Here is a 22,944-nt window from a genome sequence, read left to right on the forward strand (position 1 = left end):
AAATTCAATAAAATCTAAAAAAAAGACCAAGTAAAAAAGTAGTAAGTTCGGCCGGGCCGAACTTTGAATACCTTCCACCATTTGGAACGAATTAGGAAATTAAAAAAATAAATATAAATAAAATCCATTAAAAATTATGTTAAAATCTTAAAAAGAACGAATATCGGAAGGTCCCGATATATCGTGGACCTATATAGACAATTCTCTTCCAGGAGGTAAAGTGTTCGTGAAGAATTCCTTGTGTAGAATGTCAGACAATTCCATTGAAAATGTGGCTAAAATCATCAAAATACCAAATATCGGGGGTACCGTTATATGGGGGCTATACGATATCATGGACCGATATAGCCCATCTTCGAACTTGACCTGCCTGCAGACCTGTGCGAAATTTTAGCTTCCTATCTTAATTCGTTTTGACTGTAGGTGATTACAACAGACGGACAGACGGACGGACAGGGCTAAATCGTCTTAGAATTTTACGCTGATCAAGAATATATATGCTTTGATGGGTCTAAAATAATTATTTCGATGAGTTACAAACGGAACTGACGAGGGTGTAAAAATTTAAAAATTATGGCATTTGACTTTGTTACAGTTTTTTTTATCTCACCCTGTAATACGTGTATCCAAACTACATAGATCACATTTTCTTTTGAATGTTATCAATACGAAACCAATCACATGCAAAAGATAAGTGATAGTCCTAAAGCTATGTCTATAAAAATTAGAAATCTGAAACTTTTCCTTTCAAAAACATTCCATAAATTGTCTAACACTAATTAGCATAAATCCAAAACTGCGTCGACTTGTCAATGTTTTCAAATTCAAAAACCTGAGGCACAAAATACTTACAGCATTTCTATGCCATCTTTTGGTAGTTGTAATGGAATCTCAGTCAATTCTTGGAAACGGCAAAGGATGTCATAGCCTCGACATAAACAGCTTGCATTTATTAAATTCCAATCTAAACCTGAAAGAAAAGAAATCGGTGGCAGATGAGGGCATTAAGATGAGAAAAAAAAAATTAATTGAAAGCTTATTTGCTATCGGCTTACAATGCAAACTGTGTGTTGTTTTCACAAGTTTCAAAGACACCTGTTTTTGAAATGTTGAAAATACTTAGGGGCCAAGGTCGAAAGGTTTTCTTGTGGCTGCGAATTGAGTGTTAAAGTGGAGTAATAGCTAAAAACGATGAAAACTCAAAATTAACGGAGTAATGGTCACTTTAAAATATTGATTAATTCATGTCTAAACAAGTAAAAAAACATTAAGTTCGGCCGGGCCAAACTTTTAATACCCTCCACCCTAGGGTAAAAGAACATTAGAAAAAATGTGGCAAAAAAACATTAAAATGCCGAATATCGGGAGGTACCGTTATATAGGGGCTACACCAACACGTGCACCTATAATTACAATATTTCGCCACACGAGCTAGGACCCATTATGACCCACAAATACCAACTTTTACACAAATCAGTGAAAAATGTGGCATAAATCATCAAAATACCGAATATCGGGAGGTACCGTTATATGGGGACTATACCAGAACGTGGACCTATACATGCAATGTTTTGCTACACGCTCAGGGACCCGTTGTGACCTACAAATACCAATTTTCAGACAAATCCGTGAAAAAATGTGGCATAAATCATCAAAATACCGAATATCGGTAGGTACCGTTATATGGGGGCTATACCAAAACGTGGACCTATACATGCAATGTTTTGCCACACGCTCAGGGACCCGTCATGACCTACAAATACCAATTTTCAGACAAATCCGTGAAAAAATGTGGCATAAATCATCAAAATACCGAATATCGGTAGGTACCGTTATATGGAGGCTATACCAAAACGTGGACCTATACATGCAATGTTTTGCCACACGCTCAGGGACCCGTCATGACCTACAAATACCAATTTCAGATAAATCCGTGAAAAAATGTGGCATAAATCATCAAAATACCGAATATCGGGAGGTACCGTTATATGGGGACTATACCAGAACGTGGACCGATATATCTCATTTTCAATACCAACCATCCTAGGGACAATACACACACTTGTGCCAAATTTCAAAGGTCTACGTCAAATAATGTGGGCTCTATCGTGATTTCAACAGACAGACAGACGGACAGACAGACAGACAGACAGACGGACAGACAGACGGACAGACAGACAGACGGACATCGCTAAATCGTCTTAGAATTTTATGCTGATTATGAATATATATACTTTATGGGGTCTACGACGAATATTTAGAGGTGTTACAAACGGAATGACAAAGTTAATATACCCTCCTACCCATGGTGGAGGGTATAAAAAGTGATAACTTAACTAAAAAGCTAAAACGCCGAGGATTCGATGAAAAGGTGATCTTAGATAAGAGCAAAAACGCTGGAAACTTAATTTTTAAGGAGTTATGGCTATTTTAAGACATATATTGATAATTGCATGTCTAAGGACGTGTTCACAATAAATAGATATAAACACTGACATCTCAAGAATTTAGGAGTTATGGACTTTTTAAAATGTTCATTACATTTTAAAATATTCATTACTTTTAAGTGATCACAAATCCGTGGAAAAATGTGCTAAAATCATCAAAATACCGAATATCGGGAGGTGCAGTTAATGGGGCCTATACCATAACGTGGACCTATATATACAATGTTAAGCCACCGGAGCTAGAATCCATTATGAAATTTTAGACAATTCCGTGAAAAAATGTGTCAAAAATCGTCAAAACGCCGAATATCGAGAAGTACCGTTATATGGCGGCTATTCCTAAACGTCACTTTCAATACCAAACATCTGAGACACAATTCAAATTGTTCAGCCAAATTTTGAAGCTCTATTTTTAATAATGTGAGCTGTATCCTGACTTCAACAGACATAAAGACGGACATTGTTAAAACGACTAAGAATTTTATCCTGATCGTAAATACAGGGTGAGATAAAAAAACTACAATAAAGTCAAACGCCATAATTTTTACATTTTTTAAATTTTATTGAATGAAAGCAAAAAATGTCGGAAATAGCATCAACTTTAAAATAGGTTTAGATTTCTAAGAATTGGTCACCTTTGGCACGTTTTATGACCTTCAAACGGCACACGCTGCCCGATTGTTTCACTGCGGTATTTTGAGGTGATCGACACTTTTTTAGTGCCAACCTTGCTTTTTAAAATACTCCAGACACAATAGTCCAACAGCTGACCTCTATGGCAAGTAAACACGATGACTTCGTTGGTATACAAACTGCTGGACAACGAATTTTTTCTCATCGGAGAAGTGTCTTGGAAATGATAGCAGTCTGAAGTTGGTTGCAGTTTTTTTATCTCACCTTGTATTTATAATGTTCCGCCACCGGAACTAGAACTCATTACGAACTACAAATACCAATTATTTGACAAATCTATGAACAAATGTGGCAAAAATCATCAGAACGCCGAATATCGAGTAGTACCGTTATATCGCGGCTATTCTTAAAAGTGGACCTATATAAGTTAACACCAGACATATTCAAATTCAACATTAGCAACCCAAAGAATTCATCAACCAAAGTATAAGCGTGTCATTTTGCTGACACTGCAGTTCCCACCGAAACACTGACAACAACATCCAACAAGCAGACAGCAACATTCCATCGCCAACACGAGCAGGTGTCCAGTATCATCTGGGTGCATGAATCCAAAGTATAAGTTAGGGTAGTTTTATTTCATGATTCACTTTGTAGTCCGGAACCTTAACCAATAAAGACGTGATTGCTTGCAGTAAGCAGCAATCACAAATTTTTAAAAAAATAAATAAATTAACATTGAATTAATTGGCGCCCGAGAGCAGGGACCTGTTTTTAAACAGGTACTCGAAACCCGAAGAAAGGATTTCCGACAAAAGTCAAGCCTTCAGGTGGCGCCCCAGTAACTTAATTGTGAAAAGGACGTAACGTTATGTTACAGCCCCTAAAGCCCGCGACGCGGATCACTAGATTACGGTAGTTTACAAATAAAAATTTTAAAAAAGTGAAAGTAAAATAAAAACATTGATACAAGAATTGTGAAAAATGAAAAACTATTAAAGAAAATAAAAAAAAAACTCCTGAAAAATTAAAAAACAAAGTAAATTAAATTAAATAAAAAGTGAGAATTTAAAAAAAAATAAAAAAAAGTATCAAAATAAAGGAAATTAAAATGATAATTACAAAATGAAAACTAAAAAAAAAAAAAAAAAAAAAAAAACTTGTGAAAACTTAAATGCAAAGTAAATTAAATGAAGTGAGAAATAAAAGAAAAACAATTGTGAGAAATTATAAAAAAAAAAGAGATAAAAAATAAAGCAATCTAAATAAGTTTACAAATAAAAATTTTAAAAAAGTGAAAGTAAAATAAAAACATTGATACAAGAATTGTGAAAAATGAAAAACTATTAAAGAAAATAAAAAAAACTCCTGAAAAATTAAAAAACAAAGTAAATTAAATTAAATAAAAAGTGAGAATTTAAAAAAAAAATAAAAAAAAAGTATCAAAATAAAGGAAATTAAAATGATAATTACAAAATGAAAACTTAAAAAAAAAAAACTTGTGAAAACTTAAATGCAAAGTAAATTAAATGAAGTGAGAAATAAAAGAGAAACAATTGTGAGAAATTATAAAAAAAAGAGATAAAAAATAAAGCAATTTAAATAAGTTTGAATGAATATAAATAAAAATAAAGTTAAGACAGAAATAAAAATTAAAATAAAAAAAATTGTTTGAACAATATTAAATATTTTAACAATTTATAAATAAAAGTGAAAAAAAAATCGGACACAACAAAACTTTGAAAACTTTGAAAGGACTAAGAAAAACGATCATCTCATCTCATCTCATCTCATCTGTACTAGAAGGATGCTACTCCAGACTCTAATGATGCTGCTATTGTAAGAATAACTTTAAGAATTCAAATTAAGAACAAATTTAGTTCCTAACATTTTATAGTTATTTGTTACCTATGAAATTTTTTTTTGTTCCCAATACTGATAAATAACGTAACTTTGATAGCTCCACCTTTCCTTTTGATAAAGAGAAAAAATGTTAGAATCAGTAGATGATATTGCCGCAAAATTAAATAGAATTACGATGAATCCATCTTCAAATAACATGGAGACTCAAACAAGGGCAAACACCCTTACATCAGGTAGTTCAGCACTCACGGACAGACAAAGAAATGAAATCACACGAATGATTACAAACCTTTTGGCCGGACGAGACGAAACGTTTGACGATGGTAGTGACATACCGGTAGGAACAGTCTCCTCGAGACTGGAGGAACTGGACAAAGTTCCAGATATAGTGAAATCCTTGAGGGAATTTTCGGGAAAACCCGGAGAATTCAGCTCTTGGAGGAAATCAGTCGAAAGGGTGATTGATTTATACTCATCACTTCGTGGTACCGGGAAATACTACGCAATTTTGCATACAATTCGTACGAAAATTATAGGTGAGGCCGATACTGCTTTAGAATCCTATAGGACTCCATTGGATTGGGCCAAAATACGCAAATGTCTGATGGTGCACTACGCGGATAAACGAGATATAGGTACACTAGAGTACCAAATGAATGTTTTGTGTCAGGGGCACAGAGGTGTCACAGAGTTCTATCAGGACGTCTATCAAACACTATCTCTAATTTTGGATAAGGTTTCCTGCCTGGAATTGGACGACGGTAGTCTCAGAGCCATGACGAATACATATCGAGAGAAGGCACTTGATACCTTCATAAGAGGCCTGAACGGCGACCTTCCTAGGCTGCTCAGTGTCAAGGGTCCTACATCTCTACCAGAGGCTCTACATCTTTGTTTGAAGCTAGACAATATGGCATTTCGGAGAGATTATGCCCAGAAGGGAGGCCATAGACAGGAACCATTGAGGATGTCAACTGGTTCGAAATTTTACCCAGAATTGGCAAATATTCCGACTCATAGGCCTAGAGTATCCCCAGCTTTTCCATTTCCGAACAATTTGAATATGCAGAATCAGCGTCCTCAGTTTGGGGGACAACCATTTGTTCATCGTCCTCAGCAATTCTTTCAACGAAATCAGATGGGAGGACACCAAATCACTCGTCCTTATACGGGAACCCAGAATTTTCCTCAGAACCAATTTAGGCAATTTCCCTCACAATTTTACAATAACCAGAGTAAGCCAGAACCCATGGATATTGACAGGTCAATACAAGTAAGACCCCAACAGAACCAGAATTTTAAAAGACCTGCCCAGTTTTCGGTACAGACTCCTATGAATAAGATTCAGCGTAATTTTCATGTAAACGTGGATAATCAATACCCAGATATTGAGAACCAATCCCCAAATATCGACGATTACCGAGACAACAGTGACTATCAGCCAGTAGACGAAAATGACACAGGGAATTACGGACAACAGGATATAATACCGGACGATTACCAGGAACGTAACCCCGATGACATTCCAGCCAACTTCATAGATATGAATTTTTTAGATTAAACTGTTCCTCGTTGCCATACTTTCAAGTCAAAACGAGGGACGGGAAGACATTAGACTTTTTATTGGATACAGGAAGCAGTAAAAATTATATAAGACCAACTTTGGTCCTGAGACCCAAGTTGAATGACAATAGGTTTAGCGTAAAATCTGTAGGCGGCGATGTGGAAGTTTCACACCACACTCTTCTTAACATGTTCGGCGTCAATGACGTCCCACTAAAATTCTTCCTTCTACCTGGTTTGGTATCTTTCGACGGGATTTTGGGGAATGACAGCTTGAAGGAATTATCGGCAGTAATTCATACTTCCGAAGATTATTTCCAAGTAAGAGGTGGCAAGAAAATTGCCATTAGACAGAGAATATCCCAGAATGTTAATAGTCTGGAGCTGGAGGCTGATCATCTATCATTAAGTCAGAGGAGTTCTCTCAATAATATTGCAAGGCAGCACCGGAACCTGTTCTCAGATCCGGATGAGAGATTAACATACACCTCTGTTGTGGTTGGAGAAATCCGAACTGAAAACGAATCTCCAATCTATACGCGAAGTTATCCTTACCCAATGGCATTAAAAGATGTCGTGGAGGAAGAGATTCGTCGTCTCCTTCGGGATGGCATCATAAGACCATCCAGATCCCCTTACAACTCCCCTATTTGGGTAGTGCCCAAAAAGGAGGACAGTTCTGGTCGAAAAAAATATCGTTTGGTCGTTGACTTTAGAAAGCTCAACGCCGTCACCATACCGGATAAATATCCGATTCCCGAGGTGACGGAAGTCCTATCTAACCTAGGGGGGAATCAATATTTTACGGTCATTGATCTTAAAAGCGGTTTCCATCAAATACCCCTACGGGAGGAGGATAGACAGAAAACCGCATTCTCAATCAACAATGGCAAGTACGAGTTCACGAGACTGCCATTTGGCCCGAGGAACGCGCCAGCAATATTTCAGCGAACGCTGGACGATATACTCAGAGAATTGATTGGAAAAATCTGTTTTGTTTACATCGATGATATTATCATCTTTGGCAAGGACGAGAAGTCACACGCCGAGAACATAAAGAAAGTTTTCCAAACACTAGAGTCCGCTAATATGAAGATCCAGTTGGACAAGTGTTCATTCTTTAAACAAGAAGTGGAATTTTTGGGATTTATTGTGTCGAGGGATGGTATAAAAACCAACCCAAAGAAAGTGGAAGCCATTCTTAATTTCCCGATTCCTAAGACACTTAAGGAACTTCGTTCTTTCCTTGGCCTCTCGGGCTACTATCGAAGGTTCGTAAGGGGATATGCCGATGTAGCAAAGCCGCTGACATCGCTCCTCAGAGGGGAGGAAGGCAGAATTCCAAAGACAGCTTCCAGTCAAATTCCGGTGACATTAGATGTTTCCGCCGTAGAAGCTTTCAACGAGCTAAGAAATGCATTGGTTTCAAACGATGTGATACTTGCGTATCCAGATTTCAGAGAAGATTTTGACCTAACGACGGATGCCTCCAGTGTCGCTCTTGGAGCAGTGTTGAGTCAAAAGGGAAGACCAATTGCATTCATTTCAAGAACTCTGGATGAAACAGAGGAGCATTACGCCACAAATGAGAGGGAAATGTTGGCCATCATATGGGCCCTCACTACCTTGAGGAATTATCTATACGGATCGAAGAAAGTTATAATTTATACCGACCACCAACCCCTCACTTACGCCATTAGTAACAAAAATAGCAATGTGAAGATGAAACGCTGGAAATGTACTCTGGAGGAATATAATTACGAATTGCGGTACAAACCCGGAAGACAGAATGTCGTAGCAGATGCTCTGTCTAGAACGGTACAGAAGGACAATAATTCTATTACTCCGATTAATTCACTGACTCCCACACAGCATAGTGCGGAGAGCTCATCAGAGACCCTTATACCCAGTGTTGAGTCACCCATTAATGTTTTCAAGAACCAGCTTCTCATAAGTGTGGATGACACATCAACGTACCAGTTCAATGTTGTTTTCCCAAGCATCCACCGACACACAATTACTGAACCACATTATGACGAACGAAAACTTCAAACAATCTTGAAGAGGTATTTGAACCCGTCTGTAATTAACGGAATCAAGGCACCCGAACAAATAATGGGAAAAATTCAGAACATTTATCCACTCCATTTTAGCCAGTACAAATGCAGGTTTACTCAGAAGGTAGTAGAAGATATATTATCAGAAAATGACCAAGAAAGAATAATTATTGATACCCACAATAGAGCCCATAGGAACGACAGAGAGAACAAAACACAGATTTTGGAAAATTATTATTTTCCGGGGATGTCGGGAAAAATAAAGCGAATTATAAAACTGTGCACGACGTGTAAGAAAAACAAATACGAGAGACATCCCAATGAACCTTACCTTTGTGAGACGCCTATTCCAAATTACCCAGGTCATACTATTCATATTGATATATTCTCTACAGATAGGAAATTAGTTCTGACCTCCATTGACAAATTCTCAAAGTACGTTAAAGTGAAAATACTAGACGGAAGATCTACTGAGGCTATTAGAAGACCACTGAGGGAATTATTATTCTCTTACGGAGTTCCGAAGAATGTGGTAATGGACAACGAACCGTCTTTAAATTCCAGTTCGATATTATTCATGATGAAGGACGAATTAGGAATAAATATTTTTACGACCCCATCCTACAGGAGCGAGGCTAACGGACAGATAGAACGCTTTCATTCTACCCTCGCTGAGATAATGAGATGTTTGAAAGGTGATGGAACATCCAGGAATTTTGAGGAATTACTGGAGAGGGCTGTTAATGAATACAATCACTCGATTCACTCCACGGTGAATAGAAGACCTGTTGATTTGTATTTTGGACGCACAATTGACTTTTCTCCACAAGACATAGAGACTACCAGACGGAATATTGTTGACAAACTCAGACAGAAACAGGCCAACGACTTGACGTATCATAACAAAAAGAAACGACCAGTTAAGGATTATATTCCCGGACAATTAATTTATGTAAGCAACAACAAAAGGTTAGGAACGAAACTAAGCGACCGTTACAAAGAGGAAATAGTTAAGGAAAACCGGAATACCACCGTTTTGACCGAAAGCGGAAGGGTTATTCACAAAAGCCATATTAGAAATTAATAAAATCCTAAATTTTACAGACTGTTTCCTGGAAACGCCCTGGCTGACTTCAGCATCCTCGACTACTCGAACGCAAGACTCATTTCAATTCATAATGGAATAGCAAGGAAACAGAACGGGACATTTAAAGTAATTCATTCAATAGATCTTGAACAGTATGAAAACCTCACTCGTGAAACCGAACACATTCTGGACAAATTCGTGAACCTAGACCATCCTCTCCGTCCATTTATGAAGCAACAATTAATTGACATCAATGGACTATTAGACCGTCTGATGCCGCACAGAGAGAAAAGATCGATAGACTTCATAGGAAGTGCTTGGAAGTGGATTGCAGGCAGTCCAGATAGTCATGATTTTCAGATCCTAGAACAGAAAATTGGCAATATTTTGGAAAATAACAATAGACAGCTGATAATAAACCAATTAATTTCGGAAAGAATAACCGAAATAACTAATAAGACGAATGAAATAATAAAAAGGGAAGGGTGGAACGATGAAGTAGTATTCAAAATCGAAAGAAAACTTAATTTTATTGAAAAAGAGTTACAAAACGTAGAGTTTGCAATACAGTGGGCTAAAGCTAATATCGTCAATTCATTTCTGCTTTCTAAAATCGAAATCGATCAAATAAACACTGTTTTTGAAAAATATAATATTCCTACTTATTCGATAGATGAACTATTAACTTTTGGATCCGTAAAAATTGTTACAAATAAACGAGAAATTTTGTACATCCTTAGTATCCCTGTAACTCAAGAAGAAGTTTGTAAAGTATATTTCATAAAACCTATAAAAACTGGAGATGTAATTGATAAAATTGAATACGAAAAAATTTTGGAATGTAATAAAGAATTATTTGGAATAAAAACAGAATGTAAAAGTAATTACGACATAACAATTTGTAATAGAGATAAGCTTATTTCATTAAGAGATGATAATTGTATAACTAATTTGTTCAAAAGTAGAGTAGGGAAATGCACCCAAATAAACAACGAACACATACCAACAATTGAAGAGATCGGATCGGACTTGCTCTTGCTGAACCAATATCAAGGCGCTATCAGTGTAGACAACGAGCAGATTTTTTTAAACGGGACTTATCTCATCAAACATTTCAACGTCACTATAAGAATCGATGGCCACAGTTACAGTTCAAGAGGAATAAGTGCCAATAAACCTCTTCCCGCCTTTTTGCAACCAAAAGGTCCAAAAGACAAATTAGAAGAAGTAATATCATTGGAGCTGCTTAAACAGTTGAACGTAAAGAACATCGAACGAATACGATCTATGGAAACCAAAGGTACCTTAGCAGTCGGCATCGGTTGTGTTTCTGCAATAATCCTTACAACTATAACAATAATATCACTGAGAAGAAAATATGCAAAAAAACTCCGAAAATAATAATCTGAAAATCGAAGATGCCCCAGGAGATGAAATAGAGATTGCGGAAGTAAATTTACCTACAACTTCGAAAGAAACTAAAACATCCAGCATTTACAATATTCATTCATTTTGAACAATCGGGACGATTGTATTTAAGAGGGGAGGAGTTAACACCAGACATATTCAAATTCAACATTAGCAACCCAAAGAATTCATCAACCAAAGTATAAGCGTGTCATTTTGCTGACACTGCAGTTCCCACCGAAACACTGACAACAACATCCAACAAGCAGACAGCAACATTCCATCGCCAACACGAGCAGGTGTCCAGTATCATCTGGGTGCATGAATCCAAAGTATAAGTTAGGGTAGTTTTATTTCATGATTCACTTTGTAGTCCGGAACCTTAACCAATAAAGACGTGATTGCTTGCAGTAAGCAGCAATCACAAATTTTTAAAAAAATAAATAAATTAACATTGAATTAATTTATATACTATGTTTACCCACCGGAGCTAGAATCCATTATTACCGACAAATGCCAATTTTAGACAAATTCTTGAAAAAATGTGGCAAAAATCATCAAAACACCGAATATCGAGAGAATGGCTAGTATTCCTAAACTTCAGTTCTAATACCAAACATCCTAGACACAATACAAATTGTTCTACCAAATTTTGAAGTTCTACTTTTAATAATGTGAGCTGTATCGTGATTTCAACAGACAGACAGACGGACATTGTTCGAATAAGAATTTTATGCTACGACAAATATTTAGGGATGTTACAAACGGAATGATAAATTTAATATATCCTCCTTTTTAAGTTAGGGATATAAAAAACGTTGTTTGTTTGTGAAAAATTTAGAACTCGTTTTCAATTCGCTGCAAATTTTCTTATAATTTCACTTTACAATTAGCGGTCTGGGTAGTGGAAAATGCCAAGTGGAATTTTCCCCGTCATTATTGTAGTTCGATTGTCTAAGGGTTTTGGAACCTTAGACCCTGTGCAAAATGTAAGCCAAGTTGATTAAGTAGATTACGAGATTTCACCTTTGTATTGCAAGGATATCTTAAAGTTATATGACCCCCTATGATATGTAGATGGATTAAATGTTCTATCATACAAGTGTATATTTTTTACTTACCACACCTTCCAAACTCCACACCATCATTTAGGCCATAGGGCTGCTTGCGAAATAAATGATTCCAATAGATGTCATCAATGTCATTGACACAGTTCCACTCATCAGATCCATCGTCGCAATCAACACAGCCATCGCAATTCAAACGCTGAGAGACACATTGAAATGTGGCATTACATTGGAAATATCCCAGGGGACAGGAAGAGTTCAATTCATCGCCTTTCAACACTAAAATATCATCCATTTCAAAATGCTGGCCCATCAATGGTTGAAAAAGGAACACTAAATTTCAAATACACCAATATGCACACATATTTAAATTAGTAAGAGCTTCTACATTTTTCCATTCTGTTATTGATTACTCACTCCAGGTAATTATCAGTCTTGAAATATTTAAATATATTCGTGGAATTTTCGACATCTGCATTTCTAGTCATTTAAGTGGTGGATCTTTTTTCGGGGCAAAGTTGCAATTTGCAAGGCTGTAGCAAATAGTCTTGGTTAAATGAGTAATTTTTCTGCAAGAAATAAAAATTTAAAGTTATTTCGCCGTGATTTCATGGTTAATACAAATCATTCAACCGGCCATCAATCAATCTTCGTAAACATTTCAAAGAACAGAAACGCGCGAATTATGGAATTTATGAAAACGGATGAGACCGCCGAAAGGCATTCCAAACAATGTATTTATTTGATTAGATAATTAATAGAATATTAACGAATTCGAATGATTTTCCGCTGAAATTGTGAATGAGTTTAAGGAAATAATTGTATGTCGGTTTGAGTTCCTCACATGTGTATATGTTTTAAACAATGAGGAAAATAGAAGACACTTGAGGAGAAAAAAGGACATATTCTTCATTAAATTTCATTATATGTCACCAAAGCAAAGAAATCTCTATTTTTATCAGTGTTGTCAAAAATCCCAAAATTTGTTTCCATTTGTTTGAAGGAAGTCTTTTTTCCCGTAATGCATATTTGGAACGAATTTGGCAATTTTGAAAAAATACAATACGTTAAAAATTTTGTCAAAATCCTAAAAATACCTAAAGTAGTCGTTATATTAAGGTATATTCGACGACGTGGACCTTCATAGGCAACTATTGTCATAAGCCATTAAAATAACAATGTAGCTAAAATCATCAAAAAATACCAAAAATCAGGAGATACCGTTATATGGGGCTTACGAAGAAATGGACCTGCACGGACTGTAGTATTCATTACGAACTTTAAATACAAAATTTGAAACAATTATATTTCGAGGTGTTACAAACAGAATGACAAACTTAAAAATACAAATAAGCAAAGGCTATAGTCGTGCGGGGCCGACCATGTGATATCATACAACAGTACAATATATTAGAAGCCCCCTTATGTCCAAAACCATTTTGGAAGATTTTGCTTTTGAAATTATGTCCCGGAGCACTGCCCAGATATTACTCTTAGCATTTTGAACAGGGACATTTGCCATATATTTACACACTCCGTCGTGCTGTTAGTTGTTGTGGTCCATTTTACAGCTAAATATAATCCAATCATCATCCAAAAAGCTAGATTTCTTCCCTGTCCTTAACTCTCTTCTGATGGGTGTCGATTGGCTTCAATTGTGTGATAAGAAAATTTTCCATTTCAATTCTAAATATATTGCGGACATCTTTGAAAACATAGGCCTAGATCTTCTGAGCCTAACCCTACCCTTTTGAAAATTTTCGTGAGGATCGGACGATAATTGCAATCTGTTTATAATAACCCCAACCTGTGTTGTAAAGTGAAAAAATGTCACAAAATGTACACTTCAATATAAAGTCAAATTGAAAAAAAAAAAACGCATGCGATAAAAAATATGAAAAATTTAAAAAATGTTACAAAATCTATAATGACATCATTATTGGTATCTTTTTATGCGATTTTTTTAGACGTTATATTTGTATGCCAAGAGGGGATTCTGAATTAACAAAATTTTGCAAAATCTGTCCAGTCATTCTTGATATATAAGCTTTCTAGCTAACATCCCCTTCCTTAGTATATACACATTGTAAATATTTCGCTACATATATTCGATATATTTATTATCGGCATCTACGTAATGGTCAGAAATGGCCCTTCCGTCTATTTGTGATTTCGCCGGGACTAAACATATTCGAGGTTTATGGAAAAGTTGACTTTTATTTAACACAAATGTTATGGTCTATTTCACACACTACATATTACCCGATGACCATAAAAATTGAAAGACTTCTTCCCAGCCCTAAGCCCTAGCCCCATGCTAGATTTCGGGTCGATTGGTCTATAATTGCGACCTGTAGAGCAACTGCAAAATCAGTTTTTGGTTTATTTCAACTTTGATTCAAATGTTATGCGATCATCTCCAAAAACAATAGGGTTCTATTCTGACCTTATCCCCACCTCCATTTTCAATTTCGTGAAGATCGGTCCATAATTGCGACCTGTAGAGTGATTACAAATTAACATGGACGGACGGACATACATAGCTAGATCGACTCAGCTCGGCGTGATAGGAAGATCCATATATACTTTCCTATGTGGGAAACCAATATTTCGAGGTATTACATAATTTTTGGCCCAATCAAACTTATAATACCCCCAACACATAGTGTTGTAGGGTATAATTATTAATTTATAAATCACTTGTCTATAGGTTTAGCTCGACGCGATATACAACGCCGTATCCATATCTATAACATTACTACGAGCTACAAGTACCAAATACAAATACCACTGGACCTAGAATCCATTTCGAACTGCAAAACCTTATTTCTGTTCAAATCCGTGGGAAATGTGGCAAAAATCATCAAAACACTGAATATCGGGTGGTACCGTTATATGGGGGCCATACCAAAACGTGGACCTATGTTTCGGAACGTGAGCTAGAACCCATTACGAGCTACAGATACCGATTTTTAGACAAATCCGTGAAATAATGTGGAGAAAATTATCAAAATACCGAATATCGGGAGGTACCGTTATATAGCGGCTATACCAAAACGTGGACCGATATATCTCATTTTCAAACATCCTAGACACAATACAAATTCTTCTGTCAAATTTTTAAGCTCTATGTCAAATAATGTGAGCTTTATTGTGATTTAAATAGGCAGACAAAGAGACTTCTTTAAATCGACTTAGAATTTTATGCTGATTCTGATGAATATATACAGGGTGAGATGAAAAAACTGCAACCAACCTCAGACTGCTGTCATTTCTAAGCCACTCGTCCGACAGTTGTTAATAATATTCCAGTGACTGCTCATTATATTGTTTACAAGCGTACAAAAGAATTTTGATGAGAATTTTCCAGAAAAAAAATTGTTCGTGATGGAATTCAAGCGTGATAGTGTGATTTCTTTATCTTTGACTGGAAAAACACAAGTGGCTATCGTTAGAGCACTCCAGCATTTAAATGTGAATAAATCTTTTGCTCGTTATCGTGATACTGGTAGCGTAGCCCGACGTCATGGAAGTGAACGGAAGTAAACCGCAACATCAGCAGAAATGGTTTGAAAAGTAAAGAAGCGACTTGATCGAAACCCGCGTCGCAGTGGCCGAATAATGGCTCGTGGGCTGAACATATCGCAATATTCCATTCGGAAAATATTGAAAAATAAACTTACCCCGAGCCATTGAAATTCCAAAAAGTGCAAGAACTCACACCGCAATAGGAAGAAAATAGACTCAAAGAAGCTAAAGTGTTACTTCGCTTGGCCGAAAGTGGTGAACTGCCGAATTTGGTTTTCTCCGATAAGAAAACATTCGTTGTCCAGCAGTTGGTAGAAAAACAAAAGATCGCGAGGTCAACTGAAAATGTGCACCTTCGGTTGGCCACCAGAACTCAAGCGCCGGACATGGTGATGGTGTGGGCTGCCATAACAGCCGATGATCGCTCTCCGCTCATATTAATCGACCGTGGCATCAGAATATATGCCAAATATTATCGCGAAAATATTCTGGAGGGTGTATTAAAGCCTTGGGCACGCAAACATTTAGGCCGCAGATCTTGGACATTCCAACAGGACTCAGCACCATCGCACTCAGCACGCGACACCCAAGAATGGTTACAAAATGAGGTTCTTCGCTTCATTTCCAGGGCACAATGGCCAGCAAAATCTCCGGATAACAGTTCGTTGATCTATTGTGTCTGGAGTATTTTGTAAAGCAAGGTTAGCACTAAAAATACCAAAGTGTCGATCACCTCAAGCAATCTTGACATTTGGTATAAAAATTATTTTTCGGAAGTAGTGTTGACATAAGTAGGTGGGCTCTGGAAATGTGTACTAAGTGCAACATTTATATTTATTATTCGGTGCAATTTGGTTTTGACTGAACGGATTTTATCTGGTAATTAAACGTTCTGGTATTGGGCTGGTGGTTAGCGTTAATATAAATAGTACACAGCGTATAATATAAATGTCACACTTTTCACGGAACTATTTCAAATTTGGAATTTGAAGTTCCAAATGGGCAATAGAGCCTATGACGGAAAATTGTTCATAACAGTAAATCCTTATATTCAGTATTTTTATGAATTTTTATACCCTCCACAATATATAGTATGGATTGTATATTAAGTTCGTCATTCCGTTTGTAACTCATCGAAATAATCATTTTAGACCCAACAAAGTGTATACATTCTTGATCAGCGTAAAATTCTAAGACGACTTAGCCCTGTCTCTCCGTCTGTTGTAATCACGCTACAGTCAAAACGAATTAAGATAGGAAGCTAAAATTTTGCACAGATCTCTCTATTGTCTGCAGGCAGGTCAAGTTCGAAGATGAGCTATATCGATCCACGATATCATATAGCCCCCATACAACGGTACCCCCGATATTCGATATTTTGATGATTATAGTCACATTTTTTAATGGAATGGTCTGAAAATCCACACAAGGAGTTCCTTGCCAGTACTTTATCCCTTATAAGAGAATTATTTCTATAGGTATACGATATAGTATAGCACCCATATAACGGTACCCCCCGATATTCGGTATTTTGATGAATTTAGCCACATTTTTCAATGGAATTGTCTGAAATTTCACACAAGGAGTCCCTTGTGAATGCTTTACCCCCTGAAAGAGAATTGTCTATATAGGTCTACGATATCGTATATCCCCCATATAACGGTACCCCCCGATATTCGGTATTTTGATGATTTTAGCCACATTTCCCAATGTAATTTTCTGAAAATCCACACAAGGAGTTCCTTGTGAGTACTTTATAACTTAAAAGATAATTATCTATATGGGTTCACGATGTCATATAGCTCCCATATAGCGGTCTACGATATCGTATAGCCCCCATATAACGGTAGCCCCCGATATCCACATTTTTCAACGGAATTGTCTTTACCCCCAGAAATAGATTTGTCTATATAGGTCCACAATATCGTAAATATCGGCACCTTCCGATATTAGGTATTTTTAACAGAATTTTTAATGGATTTTATTTTTTTGAATATTTACTAATTCGTTCCAAATGAATGATTAAAATCATTAAGATAACGACTATCGGGAGGTATCTTTTTACACGGGACATATGTAAATGTCGACCTGTATATACAGTTTTATGTTGGAGGGATTGGACTTCACATACCGAATATTTCATAATAAGTTTATCTCAACTCTTCAGTGGTGGATGTAAGCATGTACACGAGGAAGGCTGCGTTTAATTGTTAATAATTAATTTTCTGCCTAATTTAATAAAACCCATTTAATAAAAACTTGATAACTTAGTCATTCAATTAAACAATTAAATTTAGAAATTAGTGACATTCCAAAACCACAATTCCGGCATCTTTGGGCGGTTGTGGTGCGCTGCGGTGGCGTACCACCAAAATACCACCCACAGTATTCAAGGGAATAAATCTATCTCCACCCATCGACTGACTGGCCACCATCCGAAATTCTAAATTCAATGAAGATAGAGAGGAAAACGCGAACAACAACATTATTGTTTTTATTATAAACAATTGTAAATCAGACGATAGGCAAGGAACACAAGCGGTTAGGCGTGTGTTTATATTACAAGTTCATTTATAATTCGTTTCGGTTGATTGTCGAAATTATTTGAATGAAAAATTAAAAAGTTGTACTGAACTGAACGCATAGATAATTATCAAAGAGTTTTTGTGTTGTAAATTAAAATGTATGGTAAACAAGTAAGCAAATGCTATAGTCGTGAGGGGCGGACCATGTGATACATTATAACACTACAATATGTTGGAAGCCCCTTTCTAACCAAATTCATTTTGGAAGATTCCGTTTTTGAAATTATGTCATCGAGCACTGTCCAGATGTCCAACACTTACCCTATGTATTGAGGGTGTAGAAAAACTTTAGAGGATTTAAAAGTCAAAATTGTAAGTCAAAATGAAAAAATTGAATCAAAAAAAAAAAAAAAAAATGTGACAAAAATTTAAAAAAATTAACAAAAAATATTCACTCTTTTATTGTCATATTTTTGTCTGTCATTTCTAATCCACTCGTCCGACAGCTGTTAAAATTATTCCAGTGACAGCTCATTATATTGTTTACAAGCATACAAAACACTTTGGTGAGAATTTTCCAGAAAAAAGTTATTCGTGATGGAATTCAAGCGTGATAGTGAGATTTCTTTATATTTGGCTGGAAAACCACAAGTGGCTATCGTTAGAGCATTCCAGCATTTAAATGTGAATAAATCATTCGTGTCTCGTACCATCGTTTTAGTTTTCTCCGATGAGAAAACATTCGTTGTCCAGCAGTTTGTAAACAAACAAAATGATCGTGTTTACTTGCCATAGAGGTCAGCTGAAAATGTGCACCTTCGGTTGACCACCAGAACTCAAGCGCCGGCAATGGTGATGGTGTGGGCCGCCATAATAGCAGATGTTCGCTCTCCGCTCGTATTAATCGACCGTGGCATCAGAATAAATGCCTAATATTATCGTAAAAATATTCTGGAGGGTGTATAAAAGCCTTGGGCAAGCAAACATTTTAGCCGCAGACCTTGGACATTCCAACAGGACTCAGAACGCGGGACACATGAATTGTTACAAAATGAGGTTCCTCACTTCTTTTCCAGCGCACAATGGGCATCAAAATCTCCGGATACCAATCCGTTGGACTATTGTGTCTGGAGTATTTTGGAAAGCAAGGTTGGCACTAAACAATACCAAAGTGTCGATCACCTCAAGCAAGCGCTTCGCCTGGAATGGGCCAAAATACCGTAGAGCAAAACTCGGGCAGCATGTGACGGTTTCATTGGCCGTTTGAAGGCCCTCATTCGAGCCAAAGGTGACCAATTCGAACAAATCTAAACTTATTCTAAAATTTGATGCTAATTCCGACATTTTTTTGCTTTCATTCAATAAAATGTAAAAAATTTAAAAATTATCGCGTTTGACTTTGTTGCAGTTTTTTATCTCTCTCCTGTATATCATTTGATACGACCAAAATATGCCTCATCGAAATAACGATTTTAGACCCTAGGTCTCTTTGGACCAAAACCGTTTCATGACATTTGGAGTCGATTTCGCAATGTCCGTCCGTCTGTCGGTCTATCTGGCTGTTGCGCACGATATCTCTCGAAGGGAGTACCCGATTTGGTCCGAACTTGGTGCATTGTAATAATCTTATCAAACTTAGATCGAATTCGGAGATGGACAATATCGGTCCACTCCTTCTGGTACCTCCCCCACAAAAGCATGAAATAAAAAATACTTCACTGAAAGGGAAAAGATAATCCAATTTTGCTCCAACTTTGCAAATCTTAATATTTGCATCAGTGCTAGGTCAGGTGCGAAAATGGACAATATCGATCCACACAAGTACGTGGGTGAGGTACTTGAATAATTATAATTCTTATAAAATGTGATGTAAGAATCCGATTGTCTTCAAATTGCATACATAACCCAAGGTCTGGTCAGAATTTTAAATATGCATGAAGCTCATATAACGCGAAATTAACATCCGATTCCATTCAGACTTGGCAAATCTCAATATTTTTATCAACACAAGATCTGTTATAAAGATGGTAATGATCGGACCACTCCTTCTGCTACCTCCCCCACAAAGGGTCAACATTTTGAATAACCAAAACGTTCATAAAATCCGAAAAAAAAAACATTCGGTTCTCTTCATATTTCACACATCTCATTATTTCTACTAACACAAGATCTGGAAAGTATCGGTACACTCCTTTCGGTACCTCCCCCATAAAATTTTTAATATCCCTGAAGGTCATATAACTCTTTTCCATTCAGACTTGGCACATCTCAATATTTCCATAAACACAAGATCTGTTATAAAGATGGTAGAAAGCGGAACATTCATTATGGTACCTCCCCCACAAAGGGTCAAAGTTTTGAATAAACTATCAAAAAATCCGAAATAAGCATCCAGTTCTCTTCATATTTCATACATCCCATTATTTCTACGAACACAAGATATAAATTATTTATATGAACACAAGATCCCTAAACTCTAACTCCATGCAAAATTCCTGGTCAATTGGTTTATAATTATGGCCTGTAGAGCAACAGCAAAATCAGGAATTTTTTCTGTTCTAGGTTCCTTTCAACCCCAAATATTTAGCGATCATTTCCATTTTCAATGTCGTGAGGATCGGTCCATAATTGCGACCTTTAGGGTGATAACAAACTATCATGGACAGACGGATGGACGATATACATAGCTAGATCAACTCAGCTCGGCGAGATAGGAAGATTTATATTTAGTTTTCTATATCGTGGACCAATATTTCGAGGAGTTACATAATTTTTGGCCCAATCAAACTTATAATACTCCCAACATATAGGGTTGTAGGGTATAAAAATATTATTGGAAGAATAAATTTAAGAATAAATGTTAAAGGAACGGGAAAAACAGCACTATCACAACACATAATAGAAATTAAACACACAGCTGATTTGGCTAACGTCAAAATCCTAGATAAAGAGAAGAAAGAAAACAAAAGATACACATTAGAAAGCCTACGAATACAACAGAGAATATCAAAATCGATAAACACAAAAGAGGACAAAGATAATACTAAGCTTCAGTATTCAATTGCGATAATGTAGAAACAGTTCTGTGATAAAATTAGCTTAAGTCTAACTGTGATTTTTATAGCCTACAACACTTTGTGTTGTGGGTATTATAAGTTTGATTGGGCCAAAAATTATGTAACACCTCGAAATATTGATTTCCCACATAGGAAAGTATATATGGATCTTCCTATCTCGCCGAGTTGAGTCGATCTAGCTATGTATGTCCGTCCGTCCGTCTGTCCGTCTGTCCATGTTAATTTGTAATCACTCTACAGGTCGCAATCATAGCCCGATCTTCACGAAATTTACAATGGAGGTGGGGATAAGGTCAGAATAGAACCCTATTTCTTTTGGAGATGATCGCACAACATTGTGGGGTCGAAATGGACCAAAAACTGAAAAAAATCCTGATTTTGCAGTTGCTCTACAGGTCGCAATTATGGACCAATCGACGCGGAAATTAGCATGGGGCTAAAGCTTCGGGCTGGGCAGAAGCCTTCCGATTTTGATGGTCATCGGGTAATATTTAGTGGGTGAAATAGGCCATAACATTTGTGTTAGATAAAAGTCAAATTTTCCATAAAACCGCGAATATTTTTAATCCCGGCGAAATAACAAATAGACGAACAGGTCAATTCTGTCCGTTACGTAGATGCCGATAGTAAATATATCGGATATATTCAGCGAAATATAATACAATGTGTATATACAAAGGAAAGGAATGTTAGATGGAATGCTTATATCTCAAGAATGGCTGGACCGATTTTGACAAATTTTGTCAATTCAGAATGCCCTCTTGACATAAAAGTATAGAATCTAAAAAAATCGCATGTAAAGATGCCAATAATGATGCTAATATAGTTTTTTTTTTTTGTATTTTGTGACATTTTTTTATTTTTTCATATATTTTATCGCATGCGATTTTTTCAATTTGACTTATAATATTAAGGTGTACATTTTGTAATATTTTTCCACCTTACAACACAGGTTTGGGATATTATATACAGATTCCAATTATCGTCCGGTCCTCACGAAAAGGGTAGGGTTAGGCTCAGAAGGGCTAGGCTTATTGTTTTTAAAGATGTTCGCAATATATTTAGGGGTTGAAATGGACCAACAACTAAAAATGTTCCTGATTTTGCAGCCGTTATAAAGGTCATAAATAGAAACCAAGGGACACGAAATCTCGCATGAAGTTAGAGTTTAGGACAGCGGGAATGGAACACTACTTTTGTCTAAAAAATACCAACATTACTTACAGGCGATAGCCGAAATACACAAAATGCGAACTTCTGCCTTTTTTTGCTGATTTCGTTGACGAATATAGCCAAATATCGTAGACAAGAAGATCGTATAAAAGAGTCTAAATTTGGAGATATGATCGCAAAATAATACGGAGTGCGTAAATATTGGGCATCTGGTCAAATATTGGGGTCTGGTCAAAATACTAAGGGTAATACCTGGGCAGTGCTCCGTCACATAATTTCAAAAAGCGAAATCTTCCAAAATGGATTTGGACATAAGGGGGCTTCTAACATATTGTAGTGTTGTAGGGTATCACATGGTCGGCCCGCACGACTATAGCCTTTGCTTACTTGTTTATTTTATTATTATTTATTGTATTAATTATATGTCCGTGGGGTCCAGTTTTTAATGCATATTAATAGATAATAATAAAAAATAATTAGAAATAAAATAATATAATTTTTTTTTCATTTTGTTACC

General features: G+C 36.4%; 1 protein-coding gene across 1 annotated transcript in view; it reads right to left on the reverse strand.

Annotated features, from left to right (window-relative positions):
• LOC101893578 (relaxin receptor 2) overlaps positions 1-22,944 on the reverse strand; it is a 49,399-nt gene that overhangs the window by 9,791 nt on the left and 16,664 nt on the right. Inside the window, exons 2-4 of the mRNA XM_059127974.1 lie at positions 12,542-12,693; positions 12,179-12,457; positions 853-970 (exon numbers count right to left, since the gene is read on the reverse strand). Of these exons, the coding sequence (XP_058983957.1) occupies positions 853-970; positions 12,179-12,457; positions 12,542-12,602 (458 nt within the window). The 5' untranslated portion in view covers positions 12,603-12,693. The remainder of the gene's footprint in view (positions 1-852; positions 971-12,178; positions 12,458-12,541; positions 12,694-22,944) is intronic.

This window comes from Musca domestica, unplaced genomic scaffold (genome assembly GCF_030504385.1).
Source record: "Musca domestica strain aabys unplaced genomic scaffold, Musca_domestica.polishedcontigs.V.1.1 49, whole genome shotgun sequence".
NCBI classification, from domain to species: domain Eukaryota; kingdom Metazoa; phylum Arthropoda; class Insecta; order Diptera; family Muscidae; genus Musca; species Musca domestica.